The following is a 21,061-nucleotide window of genomic DNA, read 5'->3' as shown; positions in this document are numbered from 1 at the left end:
CCCTGGCAACAAGTTATTTTATCCCAGTACATTTCCACTTGAGCTCTGCCATTTAGCATAGTGGCTAGTCCCCAGGTTTGGGGATGTTACCCGGCATGCCCAAGCCAAGTCCTCAGTAGGGAAGATTCAAGCTTATGTAATTTGGGAGCTAATTTTAGCATCTAAAAAATTTTAATGGCGACAGAATGGTTGAATACACATGGGTTCATCGAGTGCTATCTGCAGTTCTTTCCTCTCTGACAGAAAATGACGGGCCGAGCTCGAGCCCGGGCCCGTGGCAGAGCCCGTGGTCAGGAGACGGTGCAGCATGTTGGGGCTGCGGCGGTGAGTACCCACCTTTGCCCCTCAGCAGCGTCTTGACATCTGGCCAGTGGGCCCTGTGGCAGGGAATGAAAGATTTGGCCTGGGGCTTAGTAGTAGAGCACTTGTTCAGCGTGCAGGAGGCCCTGGGTTCTGTCCTCAGTACCACAACCAAGCAGGTGTCACCTGGGTGCTGGGGGAGACGAGAGGAGCGTAGACCAGGTTAGGACAAATTCTTTCTCTGGTGCCCACCCTGTGGCATAAGGCAGTTGTCTTTGTGTGTGACCAGAGCCAGCAGCCTGGGTACGTCCAACCGCGACCTCAGCAGCCCCCCGCAGAGGGGGACTTGGTTGGCCGAGGACGACAAAGAGGAATGGTAGTTGGCGCCACGTCCAAGTCACAAGGTAAGTGGGAGGACAGGGGCGGGCTACCATATGCAAGGTGCTAGGTGCTAGGCCCTCGTACCACACTGCAGAGAGGTAGGACGTGGGCTGCCCCACGCAGGCTGTAAAGGAGAGGCTGCTGTTGGCTAGGGCCATCTCAGCAATCCACAAACTTCACATGGGACCTCAGTTTGCCCGCTCTGGGTCAATAAGTCATTTTGAGATGGTTGTCTTGGCATCAGAAGCTGGACCAACTCTACTATGGCTTTGGTTTAGACAGTGTGTCTTCACATGTGTGCGGCTGGCAGAGAGTCAGTGCAGCCAGCTGCCAGCTCTCGGGCACTTTGCCAAAGTGTCCCTGGCTGCCAGGAGGGTGGGAACACTTGTCTTTGAGGGACATTGCTCCCCATATGTGTCTTGCTCCTCTGAAGGAGGCGGGGACTGGATTTTGGAAAGCCCACTGACAGGTGCAACTACAGGAAACCTACCCATGACTCCAGCTGGAATGCCACCAGCTGGCCACAAAGCCAAGGTGGCCCCATGGCCCCTGTGTGCTGTTGCTCTCAGATGCCCGACTGTGAACACACAGCATATGGGATGGATGCCTTGGGAACCTCAAACTCTTAGGAGTGTTACCAGAATAAGCACAAATTGATGGGTTAATACTGTTCCATGCCCAGTGTGACCCAGTATGGGAGTGTACAATGCCCCTGCTTCTGGTTGTGGGCAGAATCAAGTAGTCAGGAGGCTACCTGTCACACTCATGCCATACCCAGGCTATAGACTGAACAGCCTAACCTAGTAGTTCTCAACCTGTGGGTTGCGCGGCCCCTTTGGGAAACCCTGATTTCCAAAATATTTACATTATGATGCATAATGGCAGTAAAATTATGTATGAAGTAGCAGTGAAAATAATTGTATTGTTGGGAGTATTAAGGGTTGCAGCATTAGGAAGGTTGAGAACCACTGCTTTAATCCCTGAACCCCTTGAGACTTATAATTAAAAACAACCTTATTTCCCAATCAGCAAATGCATGCCTTGGGTCCTGGCATCATAGCCCTGGTATCTGGCCTGTTAGAGTGAAGTAGGAGTGTCAGAGGTGGCCAGAGGCGAAGAGGAGATGGGTCTGTGAGGGATGAGCTCACAAGATGACAAGTGAAAAAGAGTGGGCTGTGTCCCTTACCTTGAGCCACTGTGGGGATGCTGTTGTGTTCCGATCCACTGTAATGTGAGAGTTGCTTTCCTGTCTCCTCAAGAACTGCAGATCTCAGCTGGGTTTCAGGAGCTGTCATTGGCAGAGAGAGGAGGGCGTCGCCGGGACTTCCATGACCTTGGTGTGAACACCAGGCAGAACCTTGACCATGTCAAAGAGTCAAAGACAGGTGGGCTCAAGGAGGCACCTCTTTACGGGGCACGTTTCATGGCACTGGCCTGCAGCACTTCTCTGGCTTAGAGGAGGAGAGCACTCTGCTTGCAGCCTTTCCAGCCCCTCGTGTGTGTGTGTGTGTGTGTGTGTGTGTGTGTGTGTGTGTGTGAGAGAGAGAGAGAGATACACACAGCTGCTCCATGTCTTAGCTGTGTATTCTGGCACGTTTTGTTAAGCATTGCATAAACCCCTTGTAAAGAGATCAGTTGTTTGTGTGACGGGCTGCATGCCCTCCCTCCCCTGGAGCCGTGGGCAGTGGCTCTCAGGCCACCTGCCTTGCGGGGGACTGCTGACCACCGTCCTCAGTTCTCGTATACAGCATAACCATGCCAGGGGCTGACTGCATCGGGTGGCCCCTCAGGCTCCTCGGGCATCATCGTGAAGCTGAGCACCAACCACTTCCGGCTGACCTCGCGCCCGCAGTGGGCCCTGTACCAGTACCACATCGACTACAATCCGCTGATGGAGGCCCGCAGGCTGCGCTCTGCGCTGCTTTTCCAGCACGAAGACCTCATTGGGAGGTGTCATGCTTTCGATGGGACAATACTGTTCTTACCTAAGAGACTACAGCACAAGGTTATTTCAGATGTCTCCACTGGCAGAGGGGGGTGGGGGTGTCCATCCCAAAGCAAAGCTCAGAAAGGGTCTCCTGGTAGGGGACATAGGGCTCCCAGGGACTCCCTAGGGGACAGAAGGACAGAGTTCTATGAGAGCTTCTGCTCAGACAACGTCTTAGTCTCAGGTCACACATGCCTGTGCTTCGAGAGGCTTCTCTATAGTGCAGGTGCCCCAGGATCCTGGGCACGCCTTTCTACACAGAGTTGAGACCTGGGTCCTCACCTCTCTGGCTTTAGGTCACGGAAGTTTTTAGTCAGACCCGGAATGGAGAGCACGTGAGGATCACCATCACCCTGACCAACGAGCTGCCACCCACCTCACCCACCTGCCTGCAGTTCTATAATATCATCTTCAGGAGGTGTGTGCCATGGCTATGTGTGCGTGTATGTGCGTGTGCGTGTGTGCATGCGTGCGTGTGTGTGTGTGTGTGTGTGTGTGTGTGTGTGTGTGTGTATGTGTGTGTGTGATGTCAGCAGTACTGTTCAATGTGGTCATTTAAAAATGTGGTTTTCTGACAGGAAATTAACTTATCTGCCTCCAGGATTCTGCCCATTCCCCACTGGTGCTGACAGTATGACTTTGAAATACTGTTTGAGCTTGATAGAAGCACCTTGACATCTCCTTCCCCAGGATGGGTGGGTGGCTGCTGGGGCAGGTGGTGACCACATGGGGTGTAATTAGCTTTCAGTGTACATAGTGCAGTTTTCCAAATAAGGACATGTTCTCGGTGCTAGGGGAGATGGCTGTGCAAGCATGAGGACCCGAGTTCAAATCCCCAGCACCCACATAAAAGCCAGTAGTGGCTATTTGTATATAGAGCCCCAGTGCTGGGGATAGGGCAAGACAGGAGAGTCACTGGGCCTGCTGGCTACCAGCCAGCCAAGCTCCGGGTTCTCTGCAAGACTCTGTCTGAAGGGAGTGTGGTGTAGAGAGTGTTCAAAGATGCTACCTGATGCCCTCCTCATGTGTGCATACCACACATTTAAAGTACACACATGCACAAAGACATGTTCTATAGAAGACCCCTCCCTGTGAGGAGCCATCTAAATGGGGCAGTACTTGAGCTCATGACTTATCCTATAAGCTCATAGATGGCTCCTTAGTGGAAGCATAGCTCAGTGTGAGGGACACTTGACTGGAGCGAATGCATTGGCTTGCTGCATTTTTCTTCAAAGGAGAGCTACCTGGGGAGCATCAGGCAGCTGTTCACCTCTTCTTCTGTAGCAGGACAGAGCCACAGATGGCATGCAAGTGGGCTATCCTGGTCTACCACAATAAAATGGAACTGGCACAGTTCAGTTGGGCCTTGAAATTTTTTCCCCAACGTTTAGACATTTTAAGAACCATTGTTAACTTCTAGGCAGTGTAGAAATGACTGGCCTGGCTAGGGGTGATAGCTTGCCAGCCCTGCTCTGACTGTGTATGGCTCCAGGTAGTCCCTAGGATTTGCTGTGCTAACTGTTCTGACTTGCAATTTGCAGGCTCTTGAAAATCATGAACTTGCAACAAATTGGACGGAATTATTACAATCCGAGTGACCCGATTGATATTCCAAATCACAGGTCTGTATGTGGTGGAAAGCCCACTGTCCCTCCCTCGGGCTGCATAGACTTGGGAAGGATCTGTAAACTAGAAACGGCCTGCTGTTGGGAGCATGCAACCCAGCCTGGACAATGAACACTCATACCAGACTACTTAACATTAAAAAAAAAAAAAAAAAAAACCAAAAAACTACCCCATCCCAGTCAGGAGCACAGACTGTGTGCCCTGTGGTTGGTCCTCAGCGCTGGCTCCAGATGTTAGATGGCGCACCGTAAAGACAAATTGAAGTGGGCTCTAGTTAGTGTGTATGCACTTTCTGTGTCAGACACAGAGAACGGAGCCTGGGACTGCCCCTGACGCCCCGCCCCCGCCCCGCCCCCCGTGTCGGCAGGTTGGTGATCTGGCCTGGCTTCACCACTTCCATCCTTCAGTATGAGAACAACATCATGCTATGCACAGATGTCAGCCACAAGGTCCTCCGCAGCGAGACCGTTCTAGACTTCATGTTCAACCTGTACCAGCAGACGGAGGAGCACAAGTTCCAGGAGCAGGTGTCGAAGGAGCTCATAGGCCTGATTGTCCTCACCAAGTACGGGCTTAGCTTCATCTCAAGAGCCTGGGGGCTAAGAGAGCAGTAGGGCTGGGGGAGTCAGGCAGAGGTGAGCAAAATGTGAACCAGATGTGTGACGTGTGTTGCGGTCAGGTACAAAGGACAGGTGCCTCCCGCTTTGTACCTTTCGTTTCCAGCCATTGGTCAGTCAGTCCCTTACCCTGCTCTCCCCTCATCATACATTTCTGGGGGGAGCTGGAAATGTGAGTTGGAGCCCCAAGTACTGGATGCCCACAGGTATAACAACAAGACCTACAGGGTGGATGACATCGACTGGGACCAGAATCCAAAGAGTACCTTCAAGAAGGCAGATGGCTCGGAGGTCAGCTTCCTGGAGTACTATAGGAAGGTAGGTGGTTTCCTGAGTGGTGTGTGACTGCATGCGGACCTTGCTTGGTCTTGCCGACATCACTGAGATTCCTCATATGTCGGAAGCACCCTGCCCCTGGCGGCTCTGTCTCGCAGAAATGCATCACGGGAAAGAGTGGTACTGCTAGTTGGGGGCAGGCGGTTTGGTATGGCCCCTTGCTCTGTAGCCTTGCCACATCCTTGGTCAGCCAGATCTGCTACATCTGGGTCTCTGACCACTCTGGAGTTCACAGCTCTCCGAGAGATCCCAGTAGGGCAGAGCTTGAGCCTGGCAGATGACAGGACGCCAAGGGTCATCCCAGCATCTGTGGACTCCAGCCCTACCTACCCAGGTCCTGTGGCCACGATTCTAGTGAAGGCCCGTGAGATGGGGAGAGGGACACCCCAAATTCCTGCCATACTAGCCACGCATGTCTAGTGATGTGTAAGGACCCCATCTGAGGGAACATTAACTTTTTAACCCTTGGTGGTTGGTTCTTTAGGGCACAAGAGAAAAGACGTAAGTCAGTTCTTTAATGGCATGGCCTGCTGCTGACACCTTGATTTCTAGTGGTGATAGTAACTAGACTGGTCCAACTTGGCTTACTGCTATGATATTTCTTTTATGCTCAGTGGAAAAAAATTAATCCAAGTTAAAAAAGGGAAATGGTTGTAGAATAAGCAGCATCTGGGACTATAGATGTCAGAAAAGAACCTTCACGCCACGGGGCTGGGAACACCCTGAGAAGTCTGTTTTATGTCACCATGGTCAGGTCTCCATAGCTAAGTCCTGAGGACTTGGCTACATGGAGCTTATTCACCTAGGACAGCTGGGTCAGACCCATCCTTCCTGCTCCCAGACCCTCAGCTGAGGCAAAGAACAACTGCCACTGGCGTATACATACCACCCTCAGGATGGTTTGACAGGGCATCTATCTAGCCCAGCTTGGTCCTCAGCTTCCATTGTTAATTAGGCACCTACTGCACCCGCGGGTGTGGCACTCTTCCTGGTTGGAGCCTAGCATATCTTCCTCTCCTCCTGAGCAGCAGTACAACCAGGAAATCACGGACTTGAAGCAGCCAGTGCTGGTGAGCCAGCCCAAGCGGAGGAGAGGCCCCGGAGGCACGCTGCCTGGCCCAGCTATGCTCATCCCGGAACTCTGCTACCTCACAGGTGCACAGCACTTCCCTCCTGCCGTCATTCACCCCTGGCCACCCCGACTGGGGGCTCTGCAGCCCCACTGACTGGCTCTCGCCCACCCTGCTCTGCCTGCAGGTCTGACGGATAAAATGCGCAATGACTTCAATGTGATGAAGGACCTGGCGGTGCACACTCGGCTGACGCCTGAGCAGCGGCAGCGGGAGGTGGGCCGCCTCATCGACTACATCCACAAGTAGGCAGCTCAGAACTCCCAACTTCTGTTTTGCGGTTCCCTGTGGGCCTGGGAGGGTTCTGGAAGGCAGGAAGTGTGGCCTCCTGTGTTGGCAGGGCTGCGGAGGGCTGTCCTGGATCCCTGATAGCAGTTGCTTCTCAGGGAGCCAGGAAATGGAACCTCATGTGCAGATGTGTCCTTTGTAATCCTGCCATGGAAAGGCAGTAGAGAGGAAGAGCCTGTGTCAACTGTGGGCCACTCAGCTGGTGGCAGTCTGGGCCCTGGGACTCTAAGAGGGTGGAGAGAAGCTAACCCAATTGAGTTCCAGGCCCAGTGTGGCCTTGAGGTGTGCTACAACCCACAGTGGTACTCTGTCCACTGGAACGTGGGTCAGTGGGTTAGCTGCTGCCTGCTCATCAGTGCTGGGTACCTGTGTTCAACCCACAGGGACGACAATGTTCAGAGAGAGCTTCGTGACTGGGGCCTGAGCTTCGACTCAAACTTGCTGTCCTTCTCTGGAAGGATCTTGCAATCCGAGAAGATCCACCAGGGTGGGAAGACGGTAAGGCTGGTGGGGTGATGTCCCTGAGATGAGAGACAGGCCACCATGATCCAGTGTGCCCTACCCTCCATCCTGCTCTCTGCCAACTCTTGAAAACCACCAGAGCCACCCCACCACAGGGGCATCTGCAAGACACAGCCTGCAACTCGAGCGCGCATAGAACCTAAAGCCCAGCCCTTGGAATAAGCTGAGATCTGCTTTAAAAACAAAAACAAAACAAACAAACAAAAAAAAAACAACAACCAAAAGAGTCTGAAGAGCCAGCAGTAGTGGTCCACGACGGGGTGGGGATGGGGCAGAGGCAGGCTGGTCTCTGAGTTAGAGGCAAGCCTGGTCTTCAGACTGCCAGGACAGCCAGGGCTACATAGTGAGATATTGTCTGGATTAAAAAAAAAAAAAAAAGTGGAAGAGGAGAGAGACTGAAAATTTTAAGCAACAGTGAAACTCAGGGTGCAAAAGTCCCACTAGTATGTCCTATTTGATTAGCTTTGTCTCTGCCTAAGCCACGTAGCTCTCAGGAGTCATGCTAAATGCTTTTGTGTTTTATCTTCAGGAAGAGAAAAATGGTTTCATGAAATCAAAACACTGCAAAAACCTACCTTTTAAACTATTTATAGTAATCTGTGCCTTTCTGCCTAGGTAGGACTGAGAGAAACAGTGCAGCCAGGCGAAGGGGACAGCAGGCTCATAGGGGACCTTAGAAGCTTTGGGTCTCTGGGTGTTTGCTGCTGTGGTGACCATGAATGGCTCTGTCCTTAATCTGCTTCCCTGAACTTGACACCTCTGTCAACGGGTTTAGCTTTCTTCCCTGCCCCAGATAGGATTTCACTATATAGACCAGGCTGGTGTCTATCACATGGAAATCTGCCTGCCTCTCCCTCCTGAATGCTGTAAGCTACCTAAGCCACTCCTCTCTGCCCCCCCCCCCCCGTTTGAGCCATAATATTTACAGCTTTATCATGAGGAAAATGGTATCCTGTATTTCAGGAAGTCTTAAGGATGGCGAGCTTGTCCTGGGCACTTAGAAGGTTGTAGTGTAGGAAGGGCCCTTTGCATATATCTGGTGTCTTCTCTGCTGTGGACTTTTGCTCTGTCACTCTGACTCAAACTTAAGAGTGGTACTCTCTGTGTACCAGGTGCATAATGGGATTGTGCAAGACCAGTGGCTTCATCACAGCTGACAGTAACATCTCTGCCCTTTATTCTAGTTTGATTACAACCCGCAGTTTGCAGACTGGTCCAAAGAAACAAGAGGCGCACCACTGATCAGTGTGAAGCCGCTGGATAACTGGCTGCTGATCTATACTCGCAGGAATTATGAAGCGGCCAACTCACTAATACAGAACCTGTTCAAAGTGACTCCGGCAATGGGCATCCAGATGAAAAAGGCAATCATGTGAGTGTCTGCAGAGTGATTGGCAGTTATCAGAAGGGTGTGCATGCTCCAAAGTGATGCACTGGTGAGCTCATGGAAGCTCTAAGACTTTCTGTGGCTCCAGGTAACACAGAGAGATGGGATGGGGGAAGAGAGAAGGCCGGACTGTTGGAGGGATAGACCCTGAATGAAGCCGGGATGGTGGTGCAGCTTGTTAGCCATGGCCTTTCACAGAGTGGCTGCTCCTCTATCTGCTCATACCAGGGATTGGTACAGGAATGCTGGCTGGGTGACAGTCTGAGGGGCGTGTGCCACCGTCTTTACTGTTGATCCTAGGATCGAGGTGGATGACAGAACAGAAGCTTATCTGAGAGCCTTGCAGCAGAAGGTGACGTCAGACACTCAGATAGTGAGTAGTTGCAGGGTGTGGGCTGTGCTGGGGTCAAGGGGAGGGGTCTCAGGGGACACAGGACAGGGGCTTTGAGCTCCATTTCAGACAGTAGTCCTCAAAACAGACAAATGACCTCAGTAAAGCTACTTAGCTGGTGCCTGTGTGCGTGTGTGCCCTGCATGAGGTAAGGAGATGCCAGAGAGAGGAATTCCATGCTCTGGTTCCAGAAGCTTTGGGGGAAAGCAAAGGCAGAAGAGGAAGGGTCAGTTCTTGGTTTGTTCAACAGACATTGGTACTTAGCCATACTAGAAACTGTGGGGGTCACAGGGCGAGGTCAGCGGCCAGACTGCAGACCCCAGGGTGAGGTCAGCGTGCACAGGCTGCTGCAGCACTTGAGCATGCTGCCACAGGCACCTCTCGTGAGCTGGGATGCCTCAACATTGGTGAGTGCCATCTCTCTGTCATGTGAGACATGGCATCCAGGAGAGGAGTGGTGATAAGGTAGGCTGGTGGCAGTAGGTCCCCTGTGTGCTTGCAGGTGTCCTCACAGTGGTGTGAGGTGTGGCTAGGGGGAACATCGAGGCTGCAGTGCTTTTGGGTTACCACTGAGGAGAGTGTCACTCCATTCTCTCTCACTCTCCACCTCTGACTGCATGAGTGGTCCAGCTTTAGGCTGGGTCTTAGAAGTATAGACACCACCCTGGGCCACTTAGTTCAGACATGCTGTCTGTGGCATGACTGTGTTGGGGCCTATGACTCCCTCACTGGCACTCCTGTGTACACCAGGCACATGTCTAAGTTTGCGTGTTTCCTGCAAAGGCTTTTGACTTTGAGTGAAGACCCAGCTACTCTGATCCGTGATGATGCCGCTGCTCCCCCGTTGCTGTTTGATTAGGCCTTCACAAGCAGGGAGGGTATTGGGTGGGGGGACACTGATCAGTGCAGCAGTGTGGGGAGCAGGACTGGTGTGTGTGGGGGAGCAGCAACCAGCTTGGTGTGACCTTGTTCCTGTCCTCTGCCCAGGAAGCACAGGCCTTCTGTGTGTCAGGAAGCCATGACAGGCTAAAGGTGGGAGATTGGCTGTAAGCGGACCAAATGGAAAGATTCTTTTCTCCCCCCCTTCCCACATCCACTGCCCTGTGAGGGGCAGGGTCTTTCACATTTGGACTTGGAAATTGGCTGATTAATTACAATCTCTTCAAGTTCCCCAGCCCCACATGCCCCACATTTTGTTTCATCTTGCTGATCTCTGCATCCTCAAACGCGGAGGCCACCGTTGCAGAGCTCATTAGCTTGGGAACTGACAGCAACTGCTTGTAAAGTCATTGGCCTCCAAGAATGAAACCCAGCCCCGAAGGAGCAGATTCTGTGACACCAGTAACTGTTTAGGCTTAAAGCTGTGACGCCGGTGACCTGAAGCGAGCGAGAGTTGTGGCGCTCCACAGCCCTCCCCCCTGCCCCCGTTGCCTTTGTACCTTTGTGGGAGCCTGTGAGTTGCATGTGGTAAATAAAACAAACAGGAGAATGGACCTCCAGTGAAGGGGATGCGGTCCTCTGTGGCTGTGGTAAAGATAGCTTCATGAGTGGGGATGCGGCATGCTGGCTTACAGCCCACTGCTGACAGGAGTGTGTATAGGCGTGCCGGTCAGACTTTTGTCCCTGAGATGGATCCAAGAGGGCAAAGACTGCTTGTCGCTCATGCATCAGAGGTTCTGTCTAGGGTCTCTTAGCTCCATCGTCTCTGCCTATGATGGAGCAGAGCGACCCAGGAGGGAGGAAGTGGGGACTGCTCACCCCATGGTGGTCCCAGAGTAGAGAGAAAAAGGCCCATCCCCACGCCAACCAGGCCAACTTCTACCCACTTCAGCTCTTACCATTTCTACCATCTTCCACCGTCACCAAGGCATGGCTCAGAGGCAGATTAACCTCTAGTGAGGGCAGAGCCCCTCTGTGTCCAGTCATGTGGCCAGAGCCCACCTCTGCCCATGGCTGCACTGGAGTCCAGACCTTCATCAAGCCAAAGCCAGTGGTCTTTTAAGAGCCAGGTAGAAGCTTCTGTGTGGCTCATGCAGAGGCAGTGGCGAGCACAGAGGCATGTCCCATACCCTCTGCCTCAGGATGCCACACAACCATGGGGGACAGGGGCAGGTTGCGCATGCGGCTGAAGACCTGATCAGTGGCCTGCCATGCTTCATCAGCTCTTCTTTCTGGCCCTCATTTTCTTCTCAGAGGCCATGTTCTCTGGAGTAGTGGAGGCAACAGGTGGAGCCTAATTTGTTGGGGACCAGAGATAAGATGAGTCCGGGTACACACTGCGGGCTGCAGCCATGAGTCGCAAGCTAGATTTGACTTTAGAATCTTGAATGTGGATCCTCAGAGTTTGGGGCAGGGGGACACGCTGGTCAGGGACTCCATCTTGTCCTCAGAATTGTCACCATCTTCCTGGGAAAGTACACATTCTGACCAGATTCCCAAGCCAGAGCCTTAGGGTTTGAAAGCCGTGGGACTAGGGGAGCTAAGAGCCACGGTCTGCCCACCTGTGGGGCAGCTGGACTTGTGTTCCCTGTTTTACGTTGGGCCACACATGCTGGTCATGTGCTGTGCTCAGGTCTCCAGGAGCAGTGGCTTTGTTTCACTGCTCTGGCTTGTTTTTGTGCAGTGTCTACCATGTAAGTGCCTGTCGCTTAGAATAAAATGAGCAAAACTGACGTGTCACTCCTGCTCCACCGAATAACCACATGGCAGAGTTGATTGGTGACATGAGTGACAAGTGTCCTCGGCAGCACAGATCTGTCCCTTGCTCTCAGCCTCCCACTTCCTGGTTCTCTGTAATGAGGTGCTTGTTTGTTTGCAGGTCGTCTGTCTATTGTCAAGTAATCGGAAGGACAAATACGATGCCATCAAAAAGTACCTGTGCACAGACTGCCCCACCCCAAGTCAGTGTGTGGTGGCCCGGACCCTGGGCAAGCAGCAAACGGTCATGGCCATTGCCACCAAGATTGCCCTGCAGATGAACTGCAAGATGGGAGGGGAGCTCTGGCGGGTGGACATGCCCGTGAGTCTGCTTTCCTTGGGAGACAGGGCGGTTGCTTGGTTATTTAGGGAAAGGAGCCTTGCTCATGGCTGCCAGCATCCTACCATCCCTAAATGACCCTATTCTCACTAAAGCTGAAGCTGGCAATGATCGTGGGCATCGACTGTTACCATGACACCACAGCTGGGCGGAGGTCCATCGCAGGATTCGTTGCGAGCATCAACGAAGGGATGACCCGGTAAGCCAGGGAGCAGCAGCGGCACCATGAGGTGGCCGGCTCTGAAAGTGCTTTAGTTTGTCAGCTGTTGTTGGCCCCTGACATGTGACTCATCCAGTCCTCTGCTTTCCAACGTTGGTTTTCGCTGTGTTTGTGGAATGAGGGAATAGCCCACAGCAGCAGAGCCTGGCACCTGACCAAGTGCAACTTTAGATGCCAGTGGCTGTGGCCTTGGTCTTGGGGAGCAAAGGGAAGCATGGGAGACGTGGTCTCTCAGGAGCAGAGCAGTGAGCGCTTGTTCTGTTGGGCAGGTGTTCCCTGGTGACCCCTCTGGTTACTCATTGTCCCCTTGCTGAAGAAATTACACAGCTGAGTTAGAATTTGGGCTTCCTGGTGGGTGGCTTGAGATGGTCTCTTGCTCTTCTGCTTAGCTGCGGTCTCCTGGGACTGTGGGGAAGGTGGCAGGAATCTTCATAGGAAGATAGAGCCCAGAGCTGCCCAGCCTGGCGGAGCCAAGTCCTCACCACCCAGCTTTTCTTCTCAACAGCTGGTTCTCCCGCTGCGTCTTTCAGGACCGTGGACAGGAGCTGGTGGATGGGCTCAAAGTGTGCTTGCAAGGTGAGTCCCTGTGCCCTTGTCCTGACTTGGAGCCCTTGGGCTGTGGCTGGGGAACTGGGCGAAACAGGGACTGTTAACTCAAACCCTTCCCCGCTTTTTTTTTGCAGCTGCTCTGAGGGCTTGGAGCGGCTGCAATGAATATATGCCCAGCCGTGTCATTGTGTACCGAGACGGCGTGGGAGATGGGCAGCTGAAGACCCTGGTCAATTACGAGGTCCCACAGTTCCTGGACTGCCTCAAGTCAGTCGGGAGGGGTTACAAGTAAGTACAAGTGAGGTCTGGCCTAGCCGCCCACTCTGTGGTTAATGTCACTGGATGGCAAAGGGGAAGGGTGCATGGGCTTCGTAGGAATTGAGCAGGAGGTAGTGATGGGTGAGGGAGGCAGGACTGAGCAGGCAGCCAGGGTAGCCTTCCTGTTCCCTGAACACTGGGTCTGGTTACAATATAGCTCAGTGCTGCTCATTCCCTGTGCTTGGCTCAGGGTAGGACACGTCTGTGGTCCTTAGCAGTCCCTGCCAACACACCACCCTGAGCTCCCAGCTCTGTGCACAGACCAGGCAAACAGAGACGTTTGACACAGAGCCCTGTGAGTCACAGTGCATGGATGCAGGACCCAGCTGTGTTCTGTGTTCCGCCCAGAGCTTCGAGCAGCTGGCAGGACTTGCAGCAGCAGAGCCTCACAGGCAGCTGGTGACATTTCTGGCAGGGCCCTATCTTCCTGCCATTTGCCACCATGTTGTAGAGAAGAGGCCCCCAGCGTGGGCCATGTGGGCCCCACGCCCGGGCTTTCAGGAGCTGCTGATGACTGGGGGGGGGGAGGAACAGTTACTGAGTAGCCTGTTCTTAGGACCCTGCTCTGCCTGAGAATGGGGTCAGCCGTGTCTGAGCTTGGGAGGAGCTGACGCTATCTAGATCAGGACTGTCAATCATGTTAGATGCAGCCTCATTCTGAGGCCGGATTCACTGACTTCCACGGGGACTGGGGCTGCACATGTCCCAAAGAATTAATTGAAGAGGAGATTGTCAGAGATGAGAGGGTGGGATGGTGAGTCTTCTGGCAGACTCCTCACTGCCCCTAGGGAGAACAGTGTACAGGCCACATGCACTGGGTGGGCACCTAACAATCCCTTTTAGTGTAAGCAGTACAGAGGGAGCTGGTGGTAATGCAGATATGCTCCAAAACAGCTGAAGAGCACAGGCTGTAGGGTCCCACAGAATGTCCTTGAGACTCCAGGGAAAGGGGGGCCATTGAGTGTCAGATTGTCTTTCCTGGTGATGTGTATTTGGATTGAACATACTGCACAAATGTTAACATAGAACACACTGTGATATTCAGTAGAGGACGTGTACACACACACACACACACACACACAGAGAGAGAAAGAGAGACAGACAGACAGACAGACACAGCATGCACAGTGTGATCCATTTTGAGCTAGTGATTCTGGAATCCACTGTTAGACATTAATACTCCTTGAACCAGCTCTCCTAGAGAGATAGCAGAGTAGGAAATGCCCATTGTGGTATCGACACCGAGTGCTTTGGAGGCCTCCTGGTGTGACCGGTGTAGTAGATTTGGTCTGTGCCCCACACCCGACTAGCCTTATGTCATAGGTCACACAAGTGACATGGTTGTCCACCTCTAGGTGGTCACTCCTGGTCTTTGGTCTTACCTGGGGGAAGGTGCTGACCTCCTCCAGCATGCAGTGAGATGGTGTGTCTAGTCGGGGACTCTTCCCTGAGGGATGCGTGAACACGTGACAGGCCACCAACCTAGTGTGGCCCTGTTCCCCTTTTGTCTTTAGCCCCAGACTGACTGTGATCGTAGTGAAGAAGCGGGTCAATGCCAGATTCTTTGCTCAGTCTGGAGGAAGACTCCAGAACCCTCTTCCTGGGACAGTCATTGACGTGGAAGTCACCAGGCCAGAGTGGTGAGTTCTGGGGCCTCTTGACCACACAAATGGTAGCTAGCTTGTTTCCCAGTTCCCGACACTGTTTCTTGGCAGTCTTAATCCTTCTGCTAACCTGGTCTGACATGCTCCCTAAAGCTCAGGCCTCTCGGCATTGGGATCTTGGGAGGCAACACCATCTGGCTGGCTCCTTGGGCGTTGGAGGGTTTTCTCCTGTGTGGCATTTCAGAGTTTTCGAACAGCGTCTGCCAGCAGCATATATAACCCCATCCAGAGGTTGTGTCCCGCAGGTCTTTAGACCTGTGATGCCTCACACAGTCCTCTAGGGGTCAAGGTGTTGAGAGGGTCTGTGCCAGCAGATCTGAATCCTGCAGCTGACTCCAAAGTAAGGGAAATAGGAGGGAGCTAGGCCAGTTACAGCACACAGGTTCAATCGTCTATGTATGGGGACAGATGTTCATCTCTGGTGACCTCCTCACCAGCTCTCTTCTGGGGGTTAGGATGGGTGCCCAAAGGGGGCAGCAGTTCACCACCCAGTCTGAAGCCTAGAGTGGGAGGCTATAGAGGGATTCCAGCATGGCAGGTGAGGGCCAGAAACTTCCACAACGTGCCTGCTTTCCTGACTCAGGTAGGCAAGCTGCTGATGACAGCAGGCCATCATGGATCCGAAATGCTAAATCGGGTTCTTAACTCACCAGTTTAGGCACATGCTCCGAAGTCTGAACCCTGAAGCATTTGTGGGCCCTGGCATCTCAGAAACAGAAATGGTTACAAAAGGTTTTTGAGCTGTCTCCTCAGCTATGTGATTGAACTGGGGTTTTTATTTTGAAATTCACAATTTGGCAGGGGGTGGGGGGATGTCTCTTTGGCTCAGAGGTTGGCTGCAGAATTGGTTCTAGAGGAGGGTTCTGTCACATGAGGAGCACAGTGGGGCAAACAGATGAGGCTGATACCAGTCTTCATCTGAGGCCTCTGTCGCCCTTCTCAGAATCTGCACCTGCCTCTGGGTGTTCAGGGCCCCAGACAAGAAACGAGGGTTGCCTAGGTCTTGGTAGGGGTTCGAAGCTTACTGCCTATATTCTCCTTGGCTGGTGCCTTAGTTTGAGGAGGACCCCAGGATCCAGATCTGCCTGTCATAAAGTTCTTCTTGTAGGTTTCCAGGACCCTGTGACGAACATGATACTCTCCACCGTTGAGTGGAGAGTGAGATCTGACTCTCACACGAACTCTGGTGCCCCTTTTCTGACCATGTCCCCCGGATGGGGAGACCTGGTGGCACTCAGAGGAAGGATAGCTAGTTACCAAGAAGAGACTTGATATTCTGAGAGCATATATAGGGGGAGGAGGTCTCCCTCGGTCACAGACATAGGGGAGGGGAGAAGGGGAGAAATGGGAGGGAGGGAAGAATGGGAGGAAACAGGGGAAGGGCTAACAATCGAGATGTAATATGAATAAATTAATTTAAAAAAAGCCCAACAATTGTATTTTTTAAAAATACCACTAATTAAAGAAAAGAAAAGAAACGAGGGTTGGGAGCCCATGAACCTAGGGCCAACACCCAAGTGAGTTTGAGAGAGGTAGGTGTGTGTTCTCAGCAGATGCCATTCAAGCCCTGCGGCTGTGCGAGCCACTCTGGCCCTTGGAGGCAACAGCAGGCCCTGTGAAGGTGGCAGGCCATCTGTTCCTGGTGGGCACACCAGTGAATGTCTCTGATTCTCCCGCGCCCTGACAGACTCCGGAGGCGTCTACTTCTGATTTCCGGCTTGTCTAGTTCAGTGACATCATCAGGACTCAGGGTTAAGTTCCTCTGTGGCTAGGGTCGGCTCACAGGAGATCTTGGCTGACTTTGGTGCCAGGGATGAACTCTGATGGATGTCCAGTTGTTTCCCGGTGCGCCCTTTAGCTTGACCTTAGCTTGGGCCCCCTCTGGCTCCAGCTCGTTTGTTCTGAGTCCTTAGTGATTAAGTTTATTCCTAAGATGAGAGAAACATGAAGAAACTGATTCTACTCTACTCTGCTCCGGTGCTCGTGCTTGAGTCCCCTCCCTCCCTCCAGCACTCAGGGGACACAAGGCCCAGGAGTGCGGCTGCCATGCTCTGTGGCATCGGCATGGTGACACCTGGAAAGAGCCTTGCCTTACAGACCCTTGTGCGCATTGCCACGGTGGCTCTTGAAGGGCTGGAGGAAAGATGGGGTTTAGAACACAAGGTTTTTCCTCCTAAAAAGTGCATGTCCTCGCCTTACATGGGTCTCCTGCCTTTCCAGGTATGACTTCTTCATCGTGAGCCAGGCAGTAAGGAGTGGGAGTGTGTCCCCGACACATTACAACGTCATCTATGACAGCAGTGGCCTGAAGCCCGACCATATCCAGAGGCTGACGTACAAGCTCTGCCATGTGTACTACAATTGGCCTGTGAGTGTACTACTGTCTGGGTCCTGTTCAGGGCCACCTGTGGTAGGGACCCTGGGAGTCCTGCCCAGCTTAACCCAGTGATTGGCCCTCTTTCCCCCCCACAGGGAGTCATCCGAGTCCCTGCACCCTGCCAGTATGCACACAAACTGGCCTTCCTTGTGGGCCAGAGCATCCACAGAGAGCCGAACCTCTCCCTGTCCAACCGCCTCTACTACCTCTAACCAACAGCGAGGGCCTGCGTGCTGGCTTCCAGAACTCTGCCAACTTTTCACTTCTAGGTTCACATGATTGTCGTTGCAGTGGGATGTTGGGGTGGGGGTGGGAGCTGCAATTTGCTTTTCAGTGTTGGTTGTAGCCACTTAGATTAACTTAGGTTTGATGTTTGCTTTGTTTCTCATAGTGTGTTGTGCCAGTTTGCTTGGCAGAGTGGTGGCAAGGTCCTTGGTACCACAGATAGACTTTCCTAAAGCAGCCGTGTCGGCAGGTTCTCAGAGGTGCTCCTGGGAGCACATCCTACCGTACACTGCTTTCTTTGTTTTGTGTATGTTTGAATTTAAAGGAGGAAAGGGTGTAAGGCAAGAGTGCCCGCAGCATCACAGGCAGGTGCTATGTGGGACTCTGACACCTCAGGTTTTAAAGACAAAAAGGCTGGGGGGTGCCTTTCTGTATTCCTCTTAAGAGTTAGGTCATAAGGAATGAAAAGAATGGAGAGATTTAAACTTTTCCCCACGGCAGTGCTGTAAGACTGAAGAGGCTGGTGGAAAAGTGAGCCTTGTTATTTATTTTATCTTGTAGTTTTCTTATCGAAGAAAATTAGTGACCATTACGTTACTCGATGGGGTAGTTTTTAGTTTTTGAAAGCCTGCGTTTTCTTTCTGTTTTTAAACTACTGGAGACCACACTGGGATAGAATTCCACTCCTGAAAGTCATTATGTCGGGTGTGGTGGCACATGCCTGTGATCTCAGCACTGGGGAGGCGAGGCCAGGAGAACCCCAAGTTCACGGTCAGCCTAGGCTACACAGTGAGACCTTGTCTTAACAAAAGAAAAGAAAAATAGAGTAGTGTGAGTTGTGGGTGGGGCCAGTATCTGCATGGGACTTTGGGAGTAAGAGCTGCCTCTGTCCCTGGAGTCTGGAAGGCTGAGGCTGGTGGGGCAGTCCAGGTGCCACGGCAGGTGTGCACGCCAGGTGTGATTGCATCTATTTGTCTGGCTCTTTTGCAAAGAGGGGGCTTGGAGTTATTTAAGTCACGAGAGCAGCTTGAAGTGTGGCTGCTGTGTGATGAGTTTTACAGGTTGGCAGTGTGTGTGCCCCTGACACAGCTCAATAAAGTTTCTGTTTCCTTTTCCTGCTGTGGCTGTCTCTGTACTACCTCTAGAATCTGGCCTTCTTGATGTATTGTCAGTGAAAAGCATTTTGTTTCCTTGTATATCTCAAAGCCAGTTCCCGAGCCACCATCTGGGCTCCTAGCATGCAACCCTAACCCATCCCATGTCTGACCTCAGAGGAAGACACACAGGCTGTCAAGCCCCGAGAAAGGAAGTCCAGGATTAGGGTTTCAAACCAGATTTGGGTGTCTTAACGGGTCAGTATGCCTTTATTCCCCAAGGATTTGCAGGAAGACAGAATCTCCTTAGAGCTATAGAACACCCTCCCCGCCACTGATCATACCCATGGTTGTGGGTGCTCAGGGTATTCTCAGAGAGGCCTGTTTCTCTTCCCTCTCTGATACCCCTACCCAGAGTGTTCCTTGGTGATTGGCCATGGCACAGGCCCTGGGCTCTGGACTAAATTAGGAATTCAGAACTTGGAGGGATAGGTACAGCCAGTTTGTCCAGAGATATGGGGCAGGTGCTACTAGCTGGGTATATAGGGCCTGGCCTGTCTTGTGTTCAGTGTGGACAAGTTACAAGGTAGTCAACCTTGCCCAGAGAGACTACTTCTTTAGTAGGGTGGGAGAGACAACCTGGAGGCTTCCCAGGGCACCCAAATTCCCAGGGTAGCATAGCCACCCAGACGGGGCCACTTTGCCTTAGATCTGTGGTAGGGTTCTGCTCTGCACCCCCAGTTCCCCGCCCCCCCCCCACACTGTGGTTTCTGCATGTTAACCTAAGACTCTGCTTTTCTGTTACCAAAGTTGTCAGGGTTAGAGGCTAGACCTTGGTAGCCCTGACAAGCTGGGCTCACTCACCCATCTCCCAAAGGCCAGTGAAACGGGCAAGTTATAATGAGAGCCACAAAGGGGAGAATTATTCAGCGTGGCCACCCCGGAAGGAAAAGGGATCCAGTGGCCCAGAGCATCCTCAGAGGGATCTGGAAGTAAGGCTCAGTGACCCAGAGCATTCTCAGAGGGATATGGAAGTAAGGCTCAGTGACCCAGAACATACTCGGGGTCTGGAAGTAAGGCTTGGTGACCCAGAGCATCCTCAGGGGGGTCTGGAAGTAAGGCTTAGTGACCCAGAGCATCCTCGGGGTCTGGAAGTAAGGCTTATGTTCAAATAGAAGGCAAAAGGTGTGCACAGTGAGGCAGTTGTGGTAAGGGAATGTCACACCCACCTCCACATCCTGGCTTTCATTCTTCCTGCAAGCTGGTATGACAGGCTCTTGCACTATCAAGATACTTCTTTCCAGAGTACAAAGTCCCCTCTGGCTGGCACCAGAGTCCTAGCCTCTTATGTACCGTGAGACTCCTAGACAGATTCCAATTTCTGGACTCTGTTGTTTTGTATTATAGTCAGTTTTTTTACTCTTTATCCGACATGAGGCTTACATCTGTCCCCTAAGCCCTGGGGAGCCACAGTTATAAAGAATGCCATGAGTTTGAAGCCAACCCAAGCTTCAGCCCAGATCCTGTCCCCCAAATGAAAACAAGCCTTTGACTTTGTTTTGTATTTTCTGAAGCAGGGATTCACACACAGGGGCAATATGCAGAACCACCTGTTCATTCCCAAAAGGGCACTAACAGACTAAAGAAGCCATTCCACTGAGGACCACTTGGGTGAGCCAGTATGTTTATTGGGGTTACTTACAAGTGCGTGAATGACTCAAAGGCAGCTACGTCACTTAAAGCCCTCCCACCCTGGTGATGGCTAGTCAAAGTGGCTTCAGTGGAGTCCCACTCAATCATCTGCCCTCTCTGTACTAGATGTAGCATTCCTGCCAAACCACGCGCATCCTGGGTGGGTGGGTGGGGGCCGGCAGGAAGGAATGGTGGCTGTAATCTCATGTGAGGGTCTGTTGCAGCATCACAGTCAACCCACAGAAGTGAGCATACAGGGATGCAGTGCCATGCTGTTGCATCCTTCCCACCAGTGCGGCCCTCAACTTCATGGGACAGGACCACCACTGGGAAAGAGAACACTCTGAACTGTCTTACTTATCCGTACTTGATCACATCTCTTCTTTCCTAAGTGGGACTCCTGGAGACACAATTCATTGAGAGGGCACGAGCATGCATCAGAGACAGAACAGTCGAGTCAGCAGCTTGGCCAGGCGGGAGCCTCTGTCCTTGTCTGTAAAGTACATGGTCAGGTTTAGACCTGAGTGACCCTGAGCTAGAGGGCATTCATTGTATTACAGTTGTGTTACTCAACTAGGGATGTGGGATCCTGTCTGCTGTCTCTATTTTATGAACGCACTACTGATAATTTCCAATGAAGCATTAGGCTGCAGAAAAGGCACATCAGTGTATGGCATCTCCAGGAAGGATACTGGCATTGGCGTTTGAGCCCAGTGAGGTTGTGGTGAAAGTCCCTTCCTTTTGGCAAGAGAAGCCTTGATTGTGAGAACTTTATAGTCACTTTTAAGCAACAGGTTGAGGGAGAAAGTTCAATCTAGCTCATTAGCATCTTCGATTTGTCCCTGTTGTTATTGTTGGGGGTGGTTGTAAATGTTATCAAAAGGTCGAGTATGATGGTTCCTCCTCCTCGTGGGCCTGAA

At 52.3% G+C, this 21,061-nt stretch overlaps 1 protein-coding gene across 1 annotated transcript; it reads left to right on the top strand.

Moving 5' to 3' along the window:
* Positions 1-246: 246 nt before the first annotated feature.
* On the top strand, positions 247-18,131 carry Piwil1 (piwi like RNA-mediated gene silencing 1). The gene is made up of 20 exons (XM_051161951.1): positions 247-324; positions 590-704; positions 1,941-2,066; positions 2,472-2,686; positions 2,965-3,086; positions 4,210-4,290; positions 4,662-4,859; positions 5,118-5,229; positions 6,276-6,402; positions 6,505-6,622; positions 7,049-7,163; positions 8,372-8,559; positions 8,875-8,947; positions 11,784-11,984; positions 12,098-12,201; positions 12,728-12,798; positions 12,906-13,059; positions 14,604-14,729; positions 16,974-17,121; positions 17,226-18,131. Exons 1-20 carry the CDS (start codon positions 247-249, stop codon positions 17,340-17,342), a joined length of 2,589 nt encoding a protein of 862 aa, XP_051017908.1. The 3' UTR covers positions 17,343-18,131.
* The last annotated feature ends 2,930 nt before the right edge of the window (positions 18,132-21,061 follow it).

This window comes from Acomys russatus, chromosome 19, assembly GCF_903995435.1.
Source record: "Acomys russatus chromosome 19, mAcoRus1.1, whole genome shotgun sequence".
In the NCBI taxonomy this organism is placed as follows: Eukaryota; Metazoa; Chordata; class Mammalia; order Rodentia; family Muridae; genus Acomys; species Acomys russatus.
Note: the sequence above shows the minus strand (reverse complement) of the source record. Positions and strands in the feature narration are given on the sequence as shown.

What these genes read in the sequence shown, in the direction of transcription:
- Piwil1 (XM_051161951.1), top strand. Translation starts at nt 247, where the DNA reads ATGACGGGCCGAGCTCGAGCCCGGGCCCGTGGCAGAGCCCGTGGTCAG. An exon ending in CGCCACGTCCAAGTCACAAG is followed by an intron (nt 705 to 1,940) that starts GTAAGTGGGAGG and finishes TGTCTCCTCAAG; the next exon opens with AACTGCAGATCTCAGCTGGG. An exon ending in ATGTGTACTACAATTGGCCT is followed by an intron (nt 17,122 to 17,225) that starts GTGAGTGTACTA and finishes TCCCCCCCACAG; the next exon opens with GGAGTCATCCGAGTCCCTGC.